This window comes from Erinaceus europaeus, chromosome 18 (assembly GCF_950295315.1).
Source record: "Erinaceus europaeus chromosome 18, mEriEur2.1, whole genome shotgun sequence".
Taxonomy (NCBI): domain Eukaryota; kingdom Metazoa; phylum Chordata; class Mammalia; order Eulipotyphla; family Erinaceidae; genus Erinaceus; species Erinaceus europaeus.
The window spans coordinates 70,937,442-70,962,208 of record NC_080179.1 but is presented as its reverse complement, the minus strand read 5'-3'; the positions used below and the strand labels follow the sequence as shown (position 1 = coordinate 70,962,208).

The 24,767-nt window shown below is 44.0% G+C and overlaps 1 protein-coding gene across 7 annotated transcripts in view; it reads left to right on the top strand.

The window, feature by feature from the left end:
• Positions 1–24,767, top strand: part of CACNB4 (calcium voltage-gated channel auxiliary subunit beta 4) — a 250,075-nt gene that overhangs the window by 204,155 nt on the left and 21,153 nt on the right. For all 7 annotated transcript variants that reach the window (XM_060178142.1, XM_060178146.1, XM_007527341.3 and 4 more), the window contains 3 exons: positions 3,518–3,627; positions 7,532–7,683; positions 10,569–10,664. In XM_060178142.1, coding sequence (XP_060034125.1) covers positions 3,518–3,627; positions 7,532–7,683; positions 10,569–10,664 — 358 coding nt within the window. The remainder of the gene's footprint in view (positions 1–3,517; positions 3,628–7,531; positions 7,684–10,568; positions 10,665–24,767) is intronic.

Sequence of the window (24,767 nt, the reverse complement as noted above, 5' to 3'; positions counted from 1 at the left end):
TGGGGGAGTAGGGCGGTAGCGCAGTGGGTTAAGCGCACATGGCACAAAATGCAAGGATTGACCTAAGGATCCCGGTTCAAGCCCTCGGCCCCCACCTGCAGGGGAGTCACTTCACAGGCTGTGAAGCAGGTCTGCAAGTGTCTTTCTTTCCCCCTCTCTGTCTTCCCCTCCTCTCTCCAATTCTTTCTGTCCTATCCAACAACGACAACAATAACAACAACAATAAAAAAACAAGGGCAACAAAAGGGAAAATAAATATTTTTTGAAAAAGAAATAATTTGTACTAGGAAATCAATGTCTATTTTAATTACAGCTAGAGCAAGAGAACACTTTACTGTCCACATTTTTTTCTGTTTTTTTTTTTTTAATCTATGAAGCAGTTTTTTGTTTTAACAAAATTTTGGAGGTATTTAGAAATAGCTCTATTAACGTGTGTTTATGGCCCAGAAAAAAATAAGAGGATCTGTGGATAATTCCTTCAAATTTTAAGAACTATTTGGCTTGTACAGAACTAGAAAATTTCATTTTCCCTTGAGAGGAATAGAATCATTGAGTCCTCCCAAAGTCATTATTCTAGAAAGTTGAATTCTCTCCCTATACCACTGACCTTGTCCTACATTTGAATTGCTCTGGAACTTGACTGTGCTTCTTCCTAGCAACTCCACTTCTCTCTTTTTTAAAAATTTTTTTTATTATTATCTTTATTTATTTATCGGAAAGAGACAGACAGAAATTAGGGAAGAGGGATGATAGAGAGGGTGAGAGACAGAGAGACACCTGCAGCACTGCTTCACCACTTGTGAAACTTTCCCCCCTACAGGTGGGGACTAGGGGCTCGAACCTCGGTCCTTGTGTGTTGAAACGTGCTCTCAACTAGGTGCACCACCACCTGGCTGGCAACTCCACTTCTCAAAACAGCAAAGAAACAACAAACTCAGAAAAACATACAAAGATAGAAACCCTCTTCTGTAAAGAGAAGGAGCTGCAGGCCCTGGTGTTTCTGGGAGGTGTCATGCTACTGCACTCACTAAGTAACAGACTCATAAGTGGGCTTCACTTGAACTTGATCTCTTTGAGTCCTGACGAAGTCTCAGCACATGGCCGAGGCTGTGCGTCCATTCTTGCTAACTTGACTCCTGTCCGGGGATTCAAGGTTTCTAGAGTATAAAGCTGTAAACATAGAGAATTGTTAATTCATGTGACTAAGGATATATAGTTGAGTGCTAGCGACCTCTATGTTGGACCTTCTTACCCTCTAACCTCACGAGACTTCCTGAATCTGTTTTCTTCTTGAGGAAAATGAAGAAATTGTATTCAGCCATTGTGTTCCAGTAGTTTTTCCAGCTAAACGACTTTTTACAGTGACACCACCTTAGAGCCTCAGAGTAAGAAGCAGAAATGTAGAGAGAGGTGTTTGCCGAACAGGCAGTGGAAGGCTCAGACTGGCCATCTCAATCTCCCTTCACAGTGGTCAGTGGCCCGGGAGGCTTTTTCAGAACTTGGTTTCTGTAGAAAACGGGTCAGAAATGCATCAACTGGTTAAGTGCACATGGCGCAAAGGACAAGGACCAATATAAGGATCCTGGTTCGAGCCCCCGGCTCCCCACCTGCAGGGAGGTCGCTTCGCAGGCGGTGAAGCAGGTCTGCAGGTGTCTGTCTTTCTCTCCCCCTCTCTGTCTTCCCCTCTTCTCTCCATTTCTCTCTGTCCTATGCAACCACAACGACATCACTAACAACAATAATAACTACAGCAATAAACAACAAGAGCAACAAAAAGGGAAAATAAATATTTTTTAAAAAAGAAATGCATCAACTACTTTACAGGAGCCTAGTATTTAAAACAGTTAAAAAGCATGGGGGGTGGTGAAAAACAGCATCATGCTTGTGCAGAGACTTCATGCCTGAGGCTCAGAGGCCCTAGGTGCAGTCCCCAGCACTACTATAAACCAGCGCAGAGAAGTGCTCTTCCTCTCTGTATTTCATTAAAATAAATAAACTCTGAAAAAGAAACCCAATAAAGTCTATAAAAATAATAAACACTGGTAACTTCCCTACCATCTTCACATTATTGATACTAGAGGGGGAGATTGAGGGCGTGAGAAAAATGGAACTCTGGTGATGGGTGTGGTGTGCAACTATACATCATGACCTTATGATCTTGTAAGCAATTATTAATGACAGATTAAAAATTATTTTAAAAAGAAAAAAAAAACATTGGGAGAAAACAAAAAAAGACAATAGAGTGACACAGGGTGTGCTTTGCTTTAAAATGGCACCAGAAGTATTAAACAGTCCATTGGTTTAGAGAAGTCACTTCCAACCATTTGCAAACAGGACCATTTCAATTCTCCCTGAGGTTTCAGGCTTTTGAATCCAGGTAAAGAAGAATTTGAGAGTGTTTACAGTACTGTTCCCAAATGGGTGTGAAGTTATGTAGAACTCAGTAATAGTTAACGACTCTCCCCCTTTCCAGTTTTTATCCCTGAAAGAAGTTTGAAAAATAGTGGAGGGTGGGTGCTCTGATTTGTGTATAAAATGAAAGAGGTCTTGCATGCCTGTCTTCTCATAAGAACTCTGCCAAGCTCTGAAGATAAGAATGGAGAAAGATCTACCTCAGAGAGGCATCCTTTGTATTCTATAGGTAGATGGTAGCCTGAAGTTAAGCAATTCCAGTTTAAAGGAACGACTGCGAAAGTTCTAAATCCCAGAGGGTCTTGATAAAGGATGTGTAACTAAGATGCTTTCCATGCGCTTGTAATGCTTTTGCTTTATTCTCTTCAAAACTGTCGAGTACTTTCTAACTGAGCAAACTCTTGGTATCATCCCTACACCACGGTCAACTATAGTATCTTATCAGTACCCACCGTGTGCACTCAAAACCCTATGCACATATGTTAAGGAACCTGCAGAAAAGGAACTACCTTTTTCATATTCTTGGAAATGAAATAAGTCTTTATGGAGAAATGCATCCTGAACTAAAGATTCAGCACCAGACATGCAGTAGAGCTACCTACTAGTTGATGATCTTTAATCTAAAGGAAGAAGAAATCCCCTTTGGATTGATAAGCTGGGGGAGAGCATGTGTAGATCTTGAAGGTCTTGTTCAGCTGAATTGTGGAGGAGTTTTATCGCTGCTTCCTGGAAAGAGCATGGTGTGTTGTCAAGTCTTGACCGCCCCCCACTGCCATGGTGTGAATTAAAGCAAATTCAGGAAGGCAAGGTTATAATGGAGGAAGAACTGTATTTTTTAAGATTAACAAGAAAACATTACTTCTGGGATACTTGTTTGTTTGTTTATTTGTTTGTTAGATAGCTAAAAAAAAAACCTTTCTCTGTTCTGCTTTGGTTATATTTTAATACTTGCCAGAGTCTGTTTAAAATTCTCATAGCCAATGTTTACTATACTGTGGTTGCACTGTAATATGTTAAGTGGTTATTAAGTACTGTGCTTATGACTCACTCAGAGGATTCCATAACATTTTTACTGGCTTGTTCTGTTCTGTGCTCCCATTCATAGGATATCCATAACGAGAGTGACAGCTGACATTTCTCTTGCTAAGAGGTCTGTCCTAAATAATCCCAGCAAGAGAGCAATCATTGAGCGTTCCAACACTCGGTCCAGTCTAGGTAAGACATTCTCTGAGCTGTGCCTTCAGCCTGGAAGAAAACATACTGTGTTTGTGAATGTCTTCTGTGATTTGTGCCCTATTGTGTATGCGGTGTGTGAATGAACTGGAGAGAAGAATGTTTACCATCGAGAAGAACAGAGCAGAATCCTGGAGCAGCCAGCGCCTTCTCGCTCTCAGCTGTAGTCATTTAGCTAACTAGCAGCCTGGTGAGTCTAACCTCAACAGGCTCTCCTGATCTGTTACTGCCGAACCACTTGAGAACACTCATCATACCCCTTGGCCCCAAGCCTCTCGTCGAGGCTAATGATATCTATCATACCCAAGTCGTAGCTGACACAAAGGGAAATGAGATGCCCAGCCTTCTCCGGTCTTTAGAAGAAAGCTAGACAATGGTGTCCGTGATGCTTCTACGGCCAGCTGACAGTACCCAGAGTTGTGGTGATTTTCTTTTTTTTTTTTAAGTGGCAGTAGCAACACAATTCAGAACGAAAGCCAGGCATGTTAGCATCTCTTTCCTGGGGCACGGATCAGAAAGCATCCTGAAATCCACGGGAACCCGTGAGAGGGAGGTTGTGGGGACTGAAGTCACTCTCCACAAGAGTGAGTCCACTTTGTTGGTAAATCACGGCACTCATCTCTAGAGATTGTTGGAGGTTTCTGTGAGTGCCTGCGGTGGTGTGCTCTACCCGCAGCACTCACACTCCAAGACTCACGTCTTTCAGTGCCCTCTTCCTGTGTGCAGAGTCAGAACGAGCAGACTGTTCTGTGCAACTCCATTTTTTTAAATTTATTTTTTATTTATTTATTCCCTTTTGTTGCCCTTGTTGTTTTATTGTTGTAGTTATTATTGTTGTTGTCGTTGTTGGATAGGACAGAGAGAAATGGAGAGAGGAGGGGAAGACAGAGAGGGGGAGAGAAAGACAGACACCTGCAGATCTGCTTCACCGCCTGTGAAGCGACTCCCCTGCAGGTGGGGAGCCGGGGTTCGAACTGGGATCCTTATGCCGGTCCTTGTGCTTTGCGCCACCTGCGCTTAACCCGCTGCGCTACAGCCCGACTCCCGCAACTCCATTTTAAAAAAATATTTTGGTTTATGTTTCAGAGAGAGGCAGAGAGAGAGAAAGATGTGTATGTGTGCGGCCGTGTGTGTGTGTGTGTGTGTGTGTGTGTGTGTGTGTGTGTGTGTGCGTGTGTGTGTGTGTGTAAGAGAGAGAGAGAGAGACACCATAGCTTCCTTATGTGGTAGAGGCCAGACGTGGATCTGGGTACAAGTACACATAGCAGTACACTACCCACGTGAGCTATTAAACTGGTCTTATGCAAATCCATCTTTTTTTTTATCATTATAAAATAAAAATAGAAAATATCAACAGAACCCTAGGATAAGGGGTAAAATCCCACACAACTCCCACCACCAGAACTCTGTATCCAATCTCCTTACTAGACAGCTTACATACTCACTATCCCTCTGGGAGTATGGACCCAGGGTCCTTGTGGGGTGCAGAAGGTGGAAGGTCTGGCTTCTGTAATGCTTCTCCGCTGAACATGGGCGTTGGTAGGCTGATCCACACTCCCAGCCTGTTTCTATGTTTCCCTAGTGGGTCAGGGCTCTGGAGAGATGGGATTCCAGGGTACATTGGTGAGGTTTTCTGCCCTGGGGTGTCAGGTTGGCGTCATGGTAGCATCTGCAGCTTGGTATCTGAAGAAGCTTTAAGACATAAAGCAGAACAAGTTGTTTAATAATCTGGAACCTAAAGGCAAGACTATAGCAGATGAGATTTGGGGTTTCCATTTTGGAAAAAGTTATTAGGTCTATTTTAAGTATATTCCAAGGGGCCCATGACTTTACAGTTTTTTTGCCTGAGCTTGACAGCTATAAATTCCATCTTTTAAAACATTCATTTTTTTTTCTGTCATGATTTTTGCTGAGTTTTCAGGCCTGAACCACTCCAAGCATGTGTATGTATCTGTATGTACATGTGTGTATATATATATTTATATTCATACGTTTTTATTTAAGACAGAGTGAGAGAGTGGTAAAGTGGGAGAGAGATGGCTGGGAGAGAGAAAGGGTGAAGGAAGGAAGAAGGGGTTTAAAACAATGAAAAAAATTGGCTTGGAACTGGAAATTTTGAAATCATGGATTGAACATTTGCAGTGTGTTTTTACTATGAGACTTCTTAGAACCTTTAAGGCGCAAAGAGTAGCTAATGTATATAGGAAAGTCCAAGGTACACCATTGGTGTATGTTACCAAGCTGCACGTGTGACCCCTCTTTTCTTAGAGTAGCTTATGAGGTGGGTGTCCCAGTGTACGTCGGCCTCTTCAGTGGAGAGGCCTCTTCCCGGGCAGAAACTTTAGGGTTTACCCGTTCTGTTGTGCACCAGATTTGGGAGCGGGGGTGCAGAAGGAATGTTCCAGGGCAGTAGGGGTGAGTGACTGGATCTTTCCCTATGTAGCAAGAGATGCCACCAGAGATCACCAGGGGAATGTTTCATGCACAAAATCCATCTATTGAACAGCAAAGCAGGGCTTATAAGGGGTCACAGGAGGAAGTGACATGTGTACAATACATATATGGTAGGGAGGCAAAGGGTCTGGGGAGGGTCAGGACTTTCCCAGTAATTGTTGAGCAAGAGGTTTAATGGGTTAAAGAAACGAGAAAGCAAGGTTATCAGTAACCAGCAGCCAGAGGGGGGTCCTGAGGGCAGAGAGAAGATAGATCAGCTATGATCAAAGGAATGGAATGGGTGGGGAAGTAGGGAGGGGACATTCAGGCAAAACAAGGATTATGGAGATAATAAGGGAGTGGAGTGGGCTACTGTGAGGCAGGGAGGCCGATAGAGGGGACTTTTCCCTGGTGGTCATTTTCTTCCATGCTCGATCTCAAGTAGAGAGAGACTGACAAAAAGGTCGTGCCAATCAGGCTCCCGCTTTTCAATAGGAGGCCCCACACCATGCTCAACCATATCCTCACAATCCCCTACAAGTGTAGTTTGGGCAGTGTTGGCACCACTGAAGTTGAAGCACTGGGGTCCAAAAAAGATCACAGGTAGGTCGATGAGGTAGCTCATCTTCAGTGTGTCTGCTTTGCCATACGAACCACTGTTAAATCACTAAGAATCAACTTTCAAATTGAAAAACATTCCATTGTGTAGCATAGATATATCTGAAAGGGGTAATGTTTTAAAATAAGAGTTAATAAAAAAAAATAACCCTGACTGGGACTGGGAGAGAGCTGACCTGGTAGAAAGCATCCTTTGTCACGTACAAGGACCTAGGCTTAAGCCTCCAGAGCAACACAGCGGCACTGTGCACAGTACCAGGGGCAGCTTCATGAATGGTAGAGTGGTACTGTGATGTCTCCCCTTTTCTTTGTCTCTCTCCCTCTCAGCACCTCTCTGTCTCAGATATCTGCTTTTTTGGAGAGCTTGTTGGGAGGTTCTAGCAAGGGAGCACAGCTCCTCATACACTCTTGATCGCAGACCAGTCACTCTCTATTCGGGGAAGACCGTCCTCTTCAACCAAGTGTGCAGCTTGGGGAGGGACGCACTTGGAGCGGTGAGGGAGGAAGGGGACACCTGTCGGACAGACACAGACACCCACCTAGCTAGCCAGATCGCCCTCACATCCGATACCTGCTTTAAAAAAAAAAAAAGGAAATCTGCCAGGGACAGTGAAATTGTACAGGTATGAAGCTTTGGCACCAAACAAACAGAAACTATGGCGTTGTCATGACGCAGGGACCATTGGTGTGCTATGTGCTGTACTCTTGTGTGCACATGCACACATACACAGGTGTGAAGCTCTACTGCTAAACTCTGTACTATAGTAAGTCAATAAGGTATTTTTTGAAAAAAAAAAAAAAAAAGTTAACCATGACCTGTTACCACTCCTTTTAGCGGAAGTACAGAGTGAAATCGAACGAATATTTGAGTTGGCACGTTCGTTGCAATTGGTCGTTCTTGATGCAGACACCATCAATCACCCAGCACAACTTATCAAGACTTCCTTAGCACCAATTATTGTTCACGTGAAAGTCTCGTCTCCAAAGGTAATCAAGTCATTTCTTAGGAACTAGAGACTACATTCTTCTGAACTGTTATATGCCGTGTTCACTTTTGTTAGCATGCATGGAAAATGTCTGGTTGCAACACCAGAAGTGGATCGTTTTATAACTCCCCCAGTCTGTGTAGGTTTTAGAAATTTTGAAATAACAAATAAGGATTAGCCCATTCCTTCAAAAGCTCACTTCCTGGCATGAAACAAAGAATCAGGAAAGGGGAAGAAAAATAAAGCTTGACTTTTCAGAGATGTCAGCTTCTAGCTTGGCAAATTTCCTGTTCACTGTTTAGTCTTACATTACTGATTGTCTGTGTACATGGATTAAAATATATGTATGTCAGGAAAATCATAGACTTGTACATCTGCCTTTAGGTTTTTTTTTTAGGAATATGAATATATATATATATATATATTCTGTTATTTTAGTACAGTGATATATCCACCATGTGTCTTCATGACACTAAAAGAGTAAAAAATAAAATTGAGACAGTGGTTTGCATAGCGTTTATGCAAACAGATACTCATGTCTGGAGCACAAAAGTGCGCAGGTTCAATTCCCAGAACCACTAGAAGCTGGAGTTTAGCAGTCCTCGAGTAAGTAAATAAATAAAGAAATAGTGTGAGGCAGCCTCAAATTCATTTCTTTTCATTTGGAGGTGCTTCATTTCTTAAAAGGTATGTTGTTTTATAAAGACAACATAAAGTAGACATCCTTGGGATATCTTAATATTCAATTTCTCTTTAGTACACCTAAGAATATAATGTAGTGGGGGCCAGGTGGTGTCGTACCAGCTTGAGTGCACATATTACCATATTCAAGCCCCGTTCCCCATGGGGGGGTTGCTTCACAAGTGGTGAAGCAGGTCTGCAGGTGTCTATCTCTCTCTCTCTCCCTCTATTTCTCTCCCTCCCCTCTCAATTTCTCTCTGTCCTAGCCAATAAAAGAAAAAAGAAAAAAAAAAAAAACAGCAGTCCAAAGCAGTGGATTTATAGTGCTGGCATCAAGTCCTAATTATAACCCAGGTGGCAATAAAAGCAAACAAACAGAAAATAATATAACTTAGTGTGTAAATACAAATATAACTTCAACCCAAATCACTTTTCTCCTCTTCTGGGTGAAAAGTATCTGTAGAAGCTGACTTCATTTTGAATACCCTCAGCCTTATATCTCTCCAGCCACTGGTTCTGCATAGGATGATCTTGGGGAATTTTTTTTTTTTAATCTTGGGGATTTTGACCTAAACTGTATCCTTTGGGTATCATTAGTATGGATTAAGAATTCCTTGACTGACTGCTGCTGGTGGGGGGTGTTTATCTGACTCAGATCTGAAGGGGATACAAGTACCCTTCCTTGCAGTGAAATAAATTTCTTTTTAAAAAATATTTAATTTATTTATTCATGAGACAGGTAGGAGATAGAGAAAGAACCAGATATCACTCTGGTACATGTCCTGCTGGGGATCGAACTCAGGACCTCATGCTTGAGAGTCCAATGCTTTATCCACTGCACCACCTCCTGGACCACCAGTGAAATAAATTTCAATTACTCTTGTTACCTGCCCTCAACTGTAAGGTCCTTACTTGCAAGAAATGAACTATTGGGTGGTAGTGCAGTGGATTAAGTGCACATGGCTCAAAGCACAAGGACCAGCGTAAGGATCCCGGTTCGAGCCCCCGGCTCCCCACCTGCGGGGGAGTTGCTTCACAGGCAGTGAAGCAGGTCTGCAGATGTCTATCTTTCTCTCCCCTTCTCTGTCTTCCCTTCCTCTCTCGATTTCTCTCTGTCCTATCCAGTGACAACAACAACAATAATAATAACCACAACAATAATGAAATAACAAGGGCAACAAAAGGGAAAAAAATGGTCTCCAGGGTCAGTGGATTTGTGGTGTAGGCACCGAGCCCTGGCAATAACCCTGGAGGCAAAAAAAAGAATTGAACTATTGAGGACATATATACCTTCACATATAGATTCAAATGAAAGAGCTTCATAGGCTAATACTGTTTTGAGGGCAGTTTTATAAAAATTAGGAGCAAGGAAGTATATGACAAAAGGTAACTGCAATAGAGTCTGAAAGATAGATATGTCCTTTGTTTATTTGTCCAGATTTCAATCATGAAGTTGTCTCACTCATGGAAAATTAATCCAAATGCCTTGATGATTATCAGTGACAAAAAGAACCCAGTATAAATGACTCAGATATTTATCTGACAGTGAGAGAGTGAAGCAAAATATTACTCAACTGAACTGGGACATAAATGACCTGGCTCAGATCACTTCCCCCAATTTTACAAGGCTCTCTTAGAAATCGTTGGATAAAATCTAGGGCAGGAACTCAAGATCCCAGCAGCGGCTCACACAGTGAGCATAGGCTAAGCATAGCAAGTCCACGATAACTGGGTCCTGGTGGAAGTGGACAGTGTCCTCTAGTTCACATGTTTGTCAAGATCCCAGCAGCGGCTCACACAGTGAGCATAGGCTAAGCATAGCAAGTCCACGATAACTGGGTCCTGGTGGAAGTGGACAGTGTCCTCTAGTTCACATGTTTGTCAAGATCCCAGCAGCGGCTCACACAGTGAGCATAGGCTAAGCATAGCAAGTCCACGATAACTGGGTCCTGGTGGAAGTGGACAGTGTCCTCTAGTTCACATGTTTGTCAAGATCCCAGCAGCGGCTCACACAGTGAGCATAGGCTAAGCATAGCAAGTCCACGATAACTGGGTCCTGGTGGAAGTGGACAGTGTCCTCTAGTTCACATGTTTGTATTTCCTCTAAACTAATATGAGGGCTTAAACGCTACTAAAAAGATCTTCTTTTATTTGACATTCTTCCAACTCACGGTCAGGAACTGAGACTCATGTCTTCTTCTACAGGTTTTACAACGTTTGATTAAATCTAGAGGAAAGTCCCAAAGTAAACACTTAAACGTGCAACTGGTGGCAGCTGACAAACTTGCACAGTGTCCTCCAGTGAGTAGAATCAATTCTGTTGTGGTCCTTCTTGATCGGGAGAGGGCAGTGGGTTTTGTTTTGTATGATCGTTTTTTGTTGTTTTTTTTTTTAATTCTAGAATGATGGTGATACCTGGTATGTTGTCATGACTCTAAAGGATTTTTTTAATCTATAAGTTTTGTTTGTTTTTAATAAATTTAAATCCTTGATGGGTATAGTATCACATTGATTCTGTGTCCAATGGCTATAGCAGGAAAGTTGCTGTGGAACTTTGCTTGAGCACACACGTGCACGCACACATCTGGTTACCTAGTCATAGGCAATTTAAATAGTTGGGATCTAACCAAGGTCATTTACATGGTAGTATGTGCAGTTAAGCATTGGGTGACTGTAGACAGATGTGACACCAGCCCTGACTCTGCCATCTCTCTTAAAGGAAGGTGACATTTACTGGCCAGCTAGCCAAGGTCAGGAACTACTGTCCTCAGCTTTTAGAACATCCATAAAAGGATAGTTGAGTGCACTGGGGTCTTCTGGAAGAAGGAGATTTCACTGCAAGTAGAAATGCAGGTTTCGGAGACAGATAAAAATGAAAGAGGAGGGGACAGAGGCAGCAGGGAGAATCTTAAGACCCCATTCCAAGTCTTTCCCTAAGAAAGGAAAAAAAAAAAAAGGAAGGAAGGAGAAAAAGATAGAGATGCTCAAAGTATGACTTAGCTATGAGAAAATTTCCGCTGGAAGGATGGGAATCCTCAGAGCGAAGTCCAGTGAGAGGACTCTCATCTTAGGTATCAGTGTCAGACACTGGCACCCTGGGGGAGCAAGAGCAAGGCCTCATGGGATACGCAGCAGTCCAAGCTCCTCTGCCGGCTACATTCACCATAGCAGGTCCTCACTCCAGGGAAAGAACCAGAGAGAGGTCTCAGAGTTGTTAGCTTTAATTCCCAGCACCACCATAAGCCAGAGCAGAGCAGTACTCTGGTCTCTCTCTCAAAAAACATTATACTGGGACTGGGACTCTCTCAAAAAACATTATACTGGGTGTTGGTTCACCTGGTTGAGTGCATACATGACAGTGCACAAGGACCCAGGTTCAAGCCCCTGGTCTCCATCTGCAGGGGGGAAGCTTCATGAGATGTGAAGTGGTACTGCAGGTTCTTTCTGCCTACCCAATTTCTCTTTGTCTCTGTCCACAATAAATAAAAATAAATTAAAGGGGGCCGGGCGGTAGCGCAGCAGGTTAAGCGCACATGAAACGAAGCTCAAGGACCGGTGTAAGGATCCTGGTTCAAGCCCCTGGCTCCCCACCTGCAGGGGTGAGGGGTTGCTTTCACGGACAGTGAAGCAGGTCTGCAGGTGTCTTTCTTTTTCTTCCCCTTCTCTCTGTCCTACCCAACAACAATGACAGCAATAAGAACAAAAATAAGAACAACAATGATGATAAACAACAAGGGCAACACAAAAGGGAAAAAAATGGCCTCGAGGAGCAGTGGATTTGTAGTGTAGGCACCAAGCCCCAAGAATAACCCTGGAGGCAAAAAAATTGATTAATTAATTAATGAAAACTTTTAGATGTGTTTTAAACTATTAAACTAAGTAGCCTTCTTCAAACCTTATAACTAAAATGATGTTTCTGTCATAAATGGTTGAAAAAAAAAGGAGATGACCAGATGGTGAGGCACCCACTTAAGCACACATCGGAAGAAACTCAAGGATGAACTCAAGCATCCGGATCAGGTCCCTGACTTCCCACCTACTGGGAGGTCGCCTCACAAGTGGTGAAGCAGGTCTGCAGGTATCTTTCTTTCTCTTTCCCTCTCTATCTCCCCCTTTCTCAATTTCTTTCTGTCCTATCCAGTAAAATGGGAAAAATGGCTGCTGGGAGCAGTGGATTCGTAGTGCTGGCACTGAGCCCCAGAGATAACCCTGGAGGCAAAAAAAATAAAAAAGAAAGGAAGGAAAGAAGGAAGGAAGGAAGGAAGGAAGGAAGGAAGGAAGGAAGGAAGGAAGCTTGCTAGTTTGTGGGAGGGAAGAGTTAGTAAATGAGCTCCATTCGCAAGCCTAGATCTGTCCAGTGCCAACAAGTTGACCCACAGTCCGTGCTGCCTCTGTACATGGCTATGAATTATAGTCTCCAGTCCTCTCTGTGCAAGGAATAGCCTACTTCTTTTTTTTTCTTTTTCTATTCTGTTTTCTTTTTATCATTTTACTAGGTTTTTGGTTTTTCTTATTTTTTTATTATCTTTATTTATTTATTGGATAGAGACAGCCAGAAATCTAGAGGAAGGGGGTGATAGAGAGGGAAAGAGACAGAGAGACACCTGCAGCCCTGCGTCACCACCCACAAAGCTTTTCCCTGCAGGTGGGGACTGGGGGCTTGAACCCAGGTCCTTGTGCATTGTAACGTGTGCTCAACCAGGTGCGCCACCACCCGGCCCCTTATTTTACTAGGTTTTAATGGTTTGTAGTACAGAAGTTGACATGTAGATACAATTTCTCATCTCCCAGTGACAGGTGTCACCCCCAACTTAGGTCCTTTTCTACCAAGAACTCTGGAGAAGGAGGAGAGAGGGATACAGAGGGACTTGGAGGTCTTGGTACATCCTGGGGGATACCCCACTTGTTTAACTCCCGCTCCACGCGGCAGACTGTGATGTACTTAAGGGATATAGTTTGGGTCAGTCATAGTGGTCAGGCACACGGAGGACTCAAGTGAGCAAGTCAACAGACAAAGTTGTAGGAAAGGTTACAGCTGCTCTCAGCCTGAGTGCCATCTTCCTAGAACCCTTTGCGCCATGAGAGCCAAGTGGAGGAAGAAGCGGATGTGTAGGCTGAAGCTCAAAAGAAGAAAGATGAGGCAGAGGTCCAAGCAGACGTGTGCGCCCACGGGAGCCACGGAAGCAGAGATAAGGGATGCTGGAGGCCAGAGGCGCTGGGGTAGATTGGACTTCTGTGCTACAGCCTAGAACTTGTCTCAGCGGATCTAGAACCTCCTCACCATTGGCTCCTATGTGACCATCTTGAGGGACCTTTGTTGCTCATACCAAAACACAGTCCCTTTTGCTCCTTTGCCTTGGACTTGATATTCTGGACTAGTTCTGCTTTCCTTGTGGCTGAATGTACAATAAATAACCTCTTCTGCTCTCTTAGCTGAAGGAGGAGAGAGAGAGAGAGAGAAAGGAGAGAGAGAAAGAGAGAGAGAGAGATTACAACTTATTATTAATAGACTAGATACACCAAGAGATAGAAGAAGATAGCTGGGGGTTGGGGGTAGCACAGTGCATTAAGTGCAGGTGGCACAAGCGCAAAGACGGGCGGAAGGATCCCAGTTGCAGCCACCAGCTCCCCACCTGCAAGGGAGTCGCTTCACAGGCGGTGAAGCAGGTCTGCAGGTGTCTGTCTTTCTCTCCCCCTCTCTGTCTTCCCCTCCTCTCTCCATTTCTCTCTATCCAACAACGAACGACATCAACAATAACAGTAATAACCACAACAGGGCTACAACAAAAGGGGGGGGGAATGGCCTCCAGGAGCAGTGGATTCATGGTGCAGGCACTGAGCCCCAGCAATAACCCTGGAGGCAAAAAAAAAAAAAAAAAAAGAAAGAAAGAAAAGGAGATAGCCTAGGTAGCTGGGCCTTTACCAGCTGCCCACTGAGTACTGGGAAGGGTTCCGTATTTATACCTAGAGCCTTTTGAAATCTATTCTTTTAGGGTGTCTCCAGAAAACGGCTTCTTCTTGCCTTATCTTGTGCATGGAGACAGTGTCCTTCCAATCTAGCCTTCATCAGCGATGATCCACAGTCTGGGAAAACTTCTCTGTCAAAGCTCTTAATCTAGGTGGACAGCAAGTCTTACTGTTTGGATCACATCACCTCTTCCCAGTACTGAGGAAGTTTTGCTTATGTACCTTCTTCCTGGTACTGGGAAGATTTTGCTCATCCGACTATGTGACTGTGACTGCACTTTTGCTCAGCTTGAGTAGCTTGGTTTTGAGACTTTGGCCGACAGCCTGGCAATAGCCACACTTAGGAATTTATGCCGCAGCAGACTGGGTGCTCAACTATGCTCACAGCCACTTTTGAACCAGGGCAGAACGAAGATCCCAGGTGGTAAAGGGAGGGTTGAGGGGAGAGAGGTAGTGTTCCACTTCAGAATCACCGGATGCCATCTCTGTGCAACAGTGGAAAGGAGCTCTCCTTTCTGCTGTCACCCTCTTGCCCCTCTTGTTGGTATTGAAGGAATTTCCTCTCTACCTTGGCTGTAATTAAAATTATCCTCTGCCTTCTTTTGTTTCTAAAGGCGGTTAGAATCTCTCCTACCAGTTGGGCTTTGAGAAAACAAAACCCAGAAGGGAAATGGGTAGCTGGCAATTTCCTGCCACCTCAGTGTCCCCACCCCCAACATACTCCCCAAGCAGGAGGACATAGGGCCTGCCTCCTGCTGGAATGGGGGCGCAGGAGGGAGAGGGGTGCAAAGGGAAACACCTAGATTCACATTCCAAAATCACTGTGTCATGGCTCTCTTTACAAATGTAAAAGAACTATACTGTTTTTAAACTGTTTATTAGGAGAATAATAATTCCTAAGGCGGTTGTCACATGGGTACAGTTTATTACCTTTCTGTGAAAGGTGTCTGCACACCACTCCCACCCAGACTTAAATCCTGGTCCATCATTGTTCATTGGTTCCCAAATAGCCTCTCAACCCCCTTCTCTGCCTCCCGCCTACCTCTACCCCCATCCTTGACGTTGCTGAAATGGACCGTACCTAGTTCACGTTTCACACTGGGCTTTGCCAGTCCTTCCTTGTTTCTTAAGTTCCACTTACCGGTGAAGGATCTATACTACTAATGGTTCCTGAGAACCCAGAGTTAATGCTAAGATTAGGGTGTGTTTTAGGGACCAGTTCTGGGATGCCCTGAGAGCTGCTTAGATCTGTCCTACTTTAACTCCTGCGATCAGACTGACTAACCAGGAGAAAGAGTTCCCAAGTCAGTTCAAATGTAGATAGTGGAAAGAACAGACAGTTTTCTAAGTAATGATGTGGATCTGGGTAAGTGAAATAAGCAATGGGAGAAAGAGAGAGAGAGGAAGAGAGAGAGAGAGGAGAGGAGAGACTATTTCACTCTGTGGAATTCAAGAAGCAAAGCAAAATCAGAGTGAAGCATCAATAAACCCTTAGTCTATATCCTGTAATCCAAAGGTTCCTCAGGGAGGAAGGATTAAAAGGTGGGAGGAGGTTCCCAGACAGTGGTGCACCTGGTTGAGCACACAGGCTACCACTATACACAAGAATCTGGTACCTAACCCCCCCCGCCCCCCGTGTCCCCACCTGGGGGGGGGGGTGGCTGAAGCAGAATTGCAAGTGTCTCTCTCTTTCCCTCTCTTCTCCTCACCTCTCAGTTTCTCTCTATCCTATAAAAAAAAAGTTACCAGGAGTGGTGAACTCCTGTTGGCACTGAGCCCCATGAATAACCCTGATGACAGCTAAAAGAACAAAGTGAGGGTGAGGGAGAAGTGGAAGGGGGCAGCCTGTGGTGGAGATGTAGAAGGGTAAAGAAAAAGAATTCCCTCCTAGGTTTGACACAGCTTTGCTCAAAAAGAATTTCAAGAGAACACACGTGACAGCTGTGGAGTTTCTAAATTTGTCCTTTATTATAGTCTTGCAAACGTAAAGTTACAATGAAAGCTCAGGGGGAGGGGACGGACAGATTTCCCCGTCTCTGGAGCTGGTCCCAAATGGCAAAAGACCCAGACCCTATAAGCCCCTTTCTCTTTCCTTCTCCTGTCATACCAGGGTCCACTTCTCGTTGGCCTATGAGACAAACTCTTCTCCCTTCACACAGTGCAGAAAGAAAAGAAAACAAAAACCCTGTTCACCAAGTGGGTCTCAGTTCCGTGTGTGCAAACCTGGTGAAAACAGTGTCCTTGTTCTCCAGGACCCCCTGTGTCCTGCGTTTTCCCTCAACAGGAGAGATTAGAATTTTGGTGGTGGACACTTTGAGGAGGTGTGAGGTTGTCTCAATGAAGCAACAATCTTGTAAAACATTTCCTCAATAAAAACCAAAAAACGGGGAATCAGGCGGTAGCACAGCAGGTTAAGCGCAGGTGGCGCAAAGCGCAAGGACCGGCGTAAGGATCCCGGTTCGAGCCCCCGGCTCCCCACCTGCAGGGGAGTCGCTTCACAGGTGGTGAAGCAGGTCTGCAGGTGTCTGTCTTTCTCTCCCCCCCCCCGCTCTGTCTTCCCCTCCTCTCTCCATTTCTCTCTGTCCTATCCAACCACAACAACAAGAATAACTACAACAATAATAGCTACAACAATGAAAAACAACAAGGGCAACAAAAGGGAAAATAAATAAATATTTAAAAAAAAAACCATAAAACGGGGCCTGGCAGTAGCACAGCAGGTTAAGTGCACATGGTGTGAAGTATAAGGACCCACTCAAGGATCCTGGTTATAGCCCCCGGCTCCCCACCTGCAGGGGAGTCACTTCACAAGCGGTGAAGCAGGTCTGCAGGTGTCTGTCTTTCTCTCCCCGTCCCTGCCTTTCCCTCCTCTCTCAATTTCTCCTTGTCCTAGCCAACAATAACAACAACAGCAATAAAATACTAAGGCTTCTGGGGTGGGTAGAGGGAAAGTATAAATCCAGAAAAAGGTGACAGAGTACCTAGTAGGGGTTGTATTGTTATGTGGAAAACTGAGAAATGTTTTGTACAAACTACTGTATTTACTGTCAAATGTAAAACATTAATCCCCCAGGAGTCGGGCGGTAGCACATCGGGTTAAGCACACATGGTGCGAAGCACAACCACCCGCACAAGGATCCTGGTTTGAGCCCCGGGCTCCCCACCTACAGGGGAGTCGCTTCACAGGGTGAAGCAGGTCTGCAGATGTCTATCTTTCTCTCCCCCTCTCTGTCTTCCCCTTCTCTCTCCATTTCTCTCTGTCCTATCTAACGATGATGACATCAATAACAACAACAATAATAACTACAACAACAATGAAAAACAACAAGGGCAACAAAAGGGAAAATAAATATTAAAAAATTAAAACATTAATCCCCCAATATAGAAATTAAAAAATATAAATAAAATAAAAAACTTTTAAAGCCATAAAAAAAAAAAGCCTAAGGCTCCAAAGTCCCAGGTTCATTCCCATGCACCACCACCAACCGGAGCTGAGCAGTGCTCTGGAAAAAAATAAAACAAACAAATAAAAAACAGCAATAACAACAGTGGCAACAAAATGGATAAAATGGCCTCCAGGAGCAATAAATTCCTAGTGAAGGCACCAAGTCCCTGTGATAAGCCTGGATGGAAAAAATAAATAAATAAATAAAGAGTGAGTGAGGAGGAGGTGAGTAGGAGGTGGGATGGGCTCTAAGAACATCAAAAGAGTCTCTTCTAGTGAAACCTATAGAATGGGTCTCAAAGATCCCTTTTGAGCCCCGCCCCACTAGGGAAAGACGATAACAGGCTGGGAGTATGGATCCACCTGCCAATGCCCATGTTCAGTGGAGAAGCAATTACAGAAGCCAGACCTTCCACCTTCTGCACCCCATAATGATCCTGGATTCATACTGCCAAAGGGATAAAGAATAGGAAAGCTTCCGATGGAGGGGAAGGGATGCGGAACTCTGGTGGTGGGAACTGTGGCGGAGCTGTATCCCTCTTCTCCAACAGACTTGTAGATCATTATTAAATCAATTTTAAAAAGGATTCCTTCTTAACACCGATGCCCTGCTCTTTCTAGGTGTTGGAATTGATCGGTGTAGATCTACTAGTGGGACCTGGGGTGGAGGTTTGCATAACCCAGGGAATGGAAGAGTTTAAATATCAAGACAAGCTATGTTATTTAGATGGTATAGATTCCTTTACAGAAAGTTATTCTGTCATATTAACAACAACATATTTGCCATCTTCTGGCAGGTGATGTGAAGGGAACCCAAAAAAATAACTTAATATTCAGCAAAAGTTACAGAAAGTTTATTAGAAGAAATAAAGTAAGGAGTAGTCACCAGGAAAAAAGAAGGGTAGATAGTAAATAGGAACCATCTGCCTCAAAAGTGAGACCAAGGGGGACAAGTGGACAGAGAAAGCCCACTGCCCAGTTGGGCTGGTGTTCACCGCTTATACACCCCCCAAGTGAGCCTGGGATCTGTTGGGTGAAAGGAGGCAGAGGTTTTGTATCTTCAGGGGTAGCTTCCTGTCTTATTCAGTTACCAGGTGTGGAACCTTGTCTACTGATGTTCTTATTCAGAGTGCTCAGAAGCTAGGAAAGGACCCCTTTCACTTGCTGATGTCCCAAGCTGTTTCCATGGGCCAAGGAGTTTTCTCTGGCTCTGCTCTTGGAATTGTAGTCATTTTATCGGGGGGGGGGGGTCGGACAACTACACAAATTTATAAATCTGTATCATTGTAATCATGTCTGAGGACCACGTCAAGTCAGAGAAGCTAAAAGAAATATTACGTCAACTCCATGTGTCTCACAACCCTCTTGGGAAGAACTAAAGCATAGTAAGGAAATGTTAAGCCTGGCACCTTGCTAGAACTACATATTAAGACAAGCTGTGGTCTATTGCAGCAGAGACAAGGACTCTAAGGGAGGGAAATGGGAAGTGGATGAGAAGTCATTGGGGTCTCAGTACCATGGTGGAAGAAGACTTTAGTTGGTGGTGAGTAGGGTGTGCGGACACCTGTCATGGGGAGAAGAGAAATTGTTGATTTCATTATTTTCCCCCAAAAAAGTGATTCAGGGATAAAAATGTGGTTATACACTGGTGGTCGGTGCCAAAAATAAAAATGTGGTTATAGTTGACTAAGTGAGTCCATGGCAAATAATTTGGTAGATCATGAGCATTATTATTTTTTAATTTGTTTAATTCATTATATAATCATGGCTTATAGAATTATAAGATTAAAGGGTGTTTTTAACAGAAAAGTTTTAGATTTATTGGAAGTGTGACAGAATAGCTCAGTAGTCAGCAAGATCAAAGGGTTATAGTTGCACACCTGCCTGCCACCAGAGTTCTGTGTCACACCCCCCCCCCACAACACACACACACATATACGTCCATACACACAATAACCACAATACTTCTCTTAGAGACAGTTAGGTCACTATTTTTTTTTCTTTTTTGCAAACTCGTGTTTCAATCCCACATATGAACGAAACCATCTGGTAGATTTCTTTCACTTCACTAAGCATAAGCACCTCCAGTTCCTTTCACTCTGTCCCAAAGGAGACAACATCATCTCACTGACTCGCAGAGTAGTATTCCACTGAATATATGTGTTGGTATTCTTCATAGTGGTTTGGTCCCCTTCTCCCCCATCTCTAGTTGATTGTGGTTTAGTCCTGCTAGTTTGGAGGGCCCACTTGTCCCCGCCCCAGGAAGGAACCCCGACAGAGTTCGAGAGTGACAGAGTTCGAGAGTTCTTGGCGCCGCTGCGGGGGAAGGAGGCAGGAGAGTTCTGTTTGGTGGTTAGTTTGGGTTAGTTTATGAATCGTTGTTCCTGAATAAAGAAATACAGCTTCCCTGCCTAGCCGTGTGTCTCTGGTCGTCACTGTTACCCGCCCGTGAAGCTAGCCCGGCCAGCTGGAGCCTCTGAAAATAAATAACATATATGTTCCATAACTTCTTCATCTGGTCATCTGCGACGGGCATTTAGGCTGCTGCCACTCCTTGACTATTGTGAATAAAGCAGCTGTGAACATAGGGGTGCATGTGTCCCTTTGAATTAGTGTTTTCATTTCCTTTGGATGTATGCCTCAGAGTGGCATTGCGGAATAATAAGGTGTTTCCATTTTTATTTGCTTAAGCACTTTCTGCTTCCCAAAGGGCCTGCACCAGTTTGCATTCCCATTCAAAGGATCCGAGCTCCTTTTCCTCCACATTCTCACCAGCACCTGTCATTTCCTGTTTTGTTGATGTAAGTTATTCTCGCAGGTGTGAGGGGGTATTTCGTTGTGGTTTTGATTTGCATTTCCCTAATGGTAAGTGAAGCGGAGCATTTTTTTTTCATGTCTATGAGCCATGTGTGTATCTTCTTTATAAAGCTGTCTATTCAGATGTCTTACCCACATTGTAGCTGGGTTATTTATTTTTTTTTTCATTGTTGAGTCCTATGGTTTCTTTATAGATGTTTGATAGCAATCTTTTGTCAGATGTACAATGTGCAGATGTTTCTGATCAAGGATGTTCGATCACAGTTATGACTTCATGAATCTCTTATAGATTAAAAAAGAAAATTAGATCAAAGTTAGCACTATCCATGGCCAGTAGCAGCCCTCAAATTATTACAATCAAATAGGGAACCTTCCAATGGAGGGGATGGGAAACAGAACTCTAGTGGTGGGAACTGTGTGGAATTGTACCCCTGTTATCTTACAGTCTTGTTAATAATTATCAAATCACTAATAAAATATTTAGAAAAGAAAAATGCAAATAGAGATAATAAAATACCAAAAAGTAATAAAATAATAACTACTACTAATAATAACAACTCCAGATGCTATCAAATGCCCCTACTGACAAAACCATTCCCAGTTGAGAACTACTTGCTTATATCACTACATACACAAGTTGGGTTTAATCACCTTAGCTTGTAAGAAGTCTCAATAAATGGTTCCCTGAGATGCATTGAGATTGTTTTTTTTAAATTTAAGTTTATATTTTTTGTGAGAATGAATTTATTGTTCACACTTATTCAAGAAAAAAACACGTGTGTCCTATTCAACTTAACGCATTTCAGCTGTGGATTCTAGGCTTGTAAGTAAATAGTTGTGTGGGTGATGCAGCTCAATGAGCAGGAATCAAGGAAAGATATGTGCATGCATAAATCTAGCTGATTCCTTGAACTGCCTTAAGTGTCATCCCCCCACCCCCATCAGAAATCTTATGCACTAGAAAGACAGCCTAGTCCTGTCATTATTTCAGCAGGACAAATGCCTTCCTGTTTCACACGCTTGGTCAGGTAACCTGGAATTTCAAACAAGGAGGGTGCATAAGCAAGTTTACGGTGTGTTTCATATTCTGTTAAACACCACTTACGTTTTATCATGTTCACTTGACAAAATTATGTTGAATAATATTAGTAATGCTAAGAACTGTACACAGTTCTGGATTTACAGACTAGTAGTAGTAATCTTGAAGCGTGCCTGCATTTGTCACCTCGTTCCACTGAGACCATAATGCTGTCGCTCAAAGACTGGTGATCGCTGTGTCATTTTCATTACTCCAAGAGGATCTGCCTCCTCCCCCCAATTGCCACTGCATTTCCAATCTGCAAAGTCAGCAGTTTACACTGGCAGAGTGTCTCATTGCTAAGAAATTCAAAGCTGCGGTGTTTGGCAAAGGAAGTCTAAAGAGCATTGAGAAAAAGTCGACTCTGTAACCAGGAGAAAGAATCTTAGATTGGGAACTGTTAACACACACACACACACACACACACACACACACACACACACACACACAAAGGGGGGTGCGGGGGTTATCTTGAGGAGAATCACATGCATGTTTCTAGAGTGTTCTTTCCAATAAGGGTTCCATGTGATCTCAACAGACACTATGGGGAAAAATAAAGGGGCAGGGGTGGGGAGTAGATAGAGCAGTGGATAGAATATTGGATTCTTGGGGCCGGGGGCAGTGGCGCACCTGGTTGAGCGCACACGTTACAATGTGCAAGGACCCAGGTTCAAGCCCCCCGGTCCCCATCTGTAGGGGGAAAGCTTTGTGAGTGATGAAGCAGGGCTGCAGGTGTCTCTGTCTCTCTCCCTCTCTCTGTTTCACCCTTCCCTCTAGATTGCTGGCTGCCTCTATCCAATATATAAATATTATCATAATTTAAAAAAAGAATATTGGATTCTCAAACATGAAGTCCCCAGTTTGAACCCAGTATCACATGTGCCAGTATAATGCTCAGTTTTCTCTCTCCCTTTCTCTTTCATTTATACATAAATTAATACATTTAAAAAATTAAGAAGTGTTCAAAGAAACACTTCTGTAAACAAAGATAGACTGGTTTCTTCATTGCCTTAACCCGCTAATGTGCTTTCTGTATCTTCCTTAGCATAGTGGGCAGTGCTTCCCTTACACTTTGACTCTCTGGAACCATTTTCCCTCAGAACATCCTGCTGGTATAGTGTTTCAGAGAACACTTCTAGGAACAGACACATCTAATCCCAGCTCCTCATTTTACAAGAGAGGACCAAAGCAAGAGAGATGAAGTGGCCTCTGATCATACTCCTTGGCTAAAGTCAGAGTAAGATCTAGTGAGATCTTGGGTGGTGAATGGCTGGTTACTATGTAGTCTCTGAAGAGAGTCATGGGTTTCCTGGGCAAGTTCTCTAAGAGAGGCAGTCAGAATTACTCAAGTCTGCCTTTGTAGCAGGAAGGAAGCTCTGGAGATGAGTACATGAAATCATTCTGAGAGGCAAACCTGAGGTAACCTCTTAGCAAAGTTACCTCTTTCTTTTTCTTTTTTCTTTCCTTTTTTTTTTTTTTTTTTTGTCTCCAGGGTTATTGCTGGGGCTCAGTGCCTGCACTACGAATCTACTTCTCCTGGAAGCCATTTTTGTTGCCTTTGTTATTATTATTGTTATTGTTGTTGTTAGGTAGGACAGAGAGAAATGGAGAGAGGAGGGGAAGACAGAGAGGGGGAGGAGAGAAAGACAGACACCTGCAGACCTGCTTCACCGCCTGTGAAGCGACTCCCCTGCCTGTGAAGCGACTCCCCTGCAGGTGGGGAGCCGGGGGTTCGAACCGGGATCCTTCCACCGGATTTTGCACTTAGCACCATGTGTGCTTAACTCACTGCCGGGCCCCTGTTACCCTCTTTCTTAGTAGAACAAGGTTCTAGTGGTTTTTTACTGTGCATTAAACTACCCCAGAATGCAGTGGCCTTAGACAATAACCACTCGTGACATTCAGCTGGCCTTACCTTGTCTCTTCATAGAGATGGCTGGGAGGCCAACCCCCCTCTCCATACTCCATACAGTCTCCTCAGGACCTTCCCTGGGGCTCCTCATACACGTTTCTTTTGTTTTAATTTTTATTATCTTTATTTATTGGAAAGAGACAGCCAGAAATAAAGAGGGAAGGGGGTAGTAGAGGGAGAGAGACAGACACCTGCAGCCCTGCTTCACCCCTCATGAAGCTTTCCCCCTGCAGGTGGGGACCGGGGGCTTGAACTCAGGTCCTTGCATATTGTAAGACGTGCTCTCAACCAGGTGCGCCACCACCCGGCCCCACACGTTTCTTTATGTATATAATTTTTATTTATAAAATGGGAACACCAGCAAAACCATCAGATAACATACACGTTTCTTTATAAATATAATTTTTATTTATAAAATGGGAACACCAACAAAACCATCGGATAACATACACGTTTCTTACAAGACGGTGCCCAGGGATGCAAGAACAAGTACTGTGCTGTCTTCAGTCTAAATACAGCAGCATCTTTTGATTGTTTAAGGAGGCTCAGTTGCTGCCCTGTTTCAAGAACAGGACACAACTCCTCTTTCTTGATGTAGAGAGAGTCAAACAGTGTGTGACCACAGACAAGAAGATGATCTGGGGGTGGGGAAAAGGGCTACTGAATGATACTTCTTTGGAAGGAGGACTTTCATCTTAATTTTTTTTTTCCCATAGAAGGAAAAACAGTGGGATTTGGACGGTAGCGCAGCGGGTTAAGCACACATGGCGCAAAGCGCAAGGACCCGCATAAGGATCCCAGTCAAGCTCCCGGCTCCCCACCTGCAGGGGAGTTGCTTCACAGGCAGTGAAGCAGGTCTGCAGGTATCTATCTTTCGCTCCCCCTCTCTGTCTTCCCCTCCTCTCTCCATTTCTCTTCTTCTTCTTCTAGCGTTTGCCCTTCTTCCGTAGCCAGTCAACAGTGTCAGGTTGAGCCTGATGTAAAGTTTCGAGACCTCCTTTGAATCTGGAGAGGTGGCAGTCGTTGACTATGTGGGTCCTAGTCTGTCTGGAGCCGCAGGGGCAGTTCGGGTCGTCTCTGGCTCCCCAGCGATGGAACATAGCGGCGCACCGGCCATGGCCTGTTCGATAGCGATTGAGGAGGGCCCGATCATAACATGCCAGGTCAAAGCCGGGTTGACGCTCG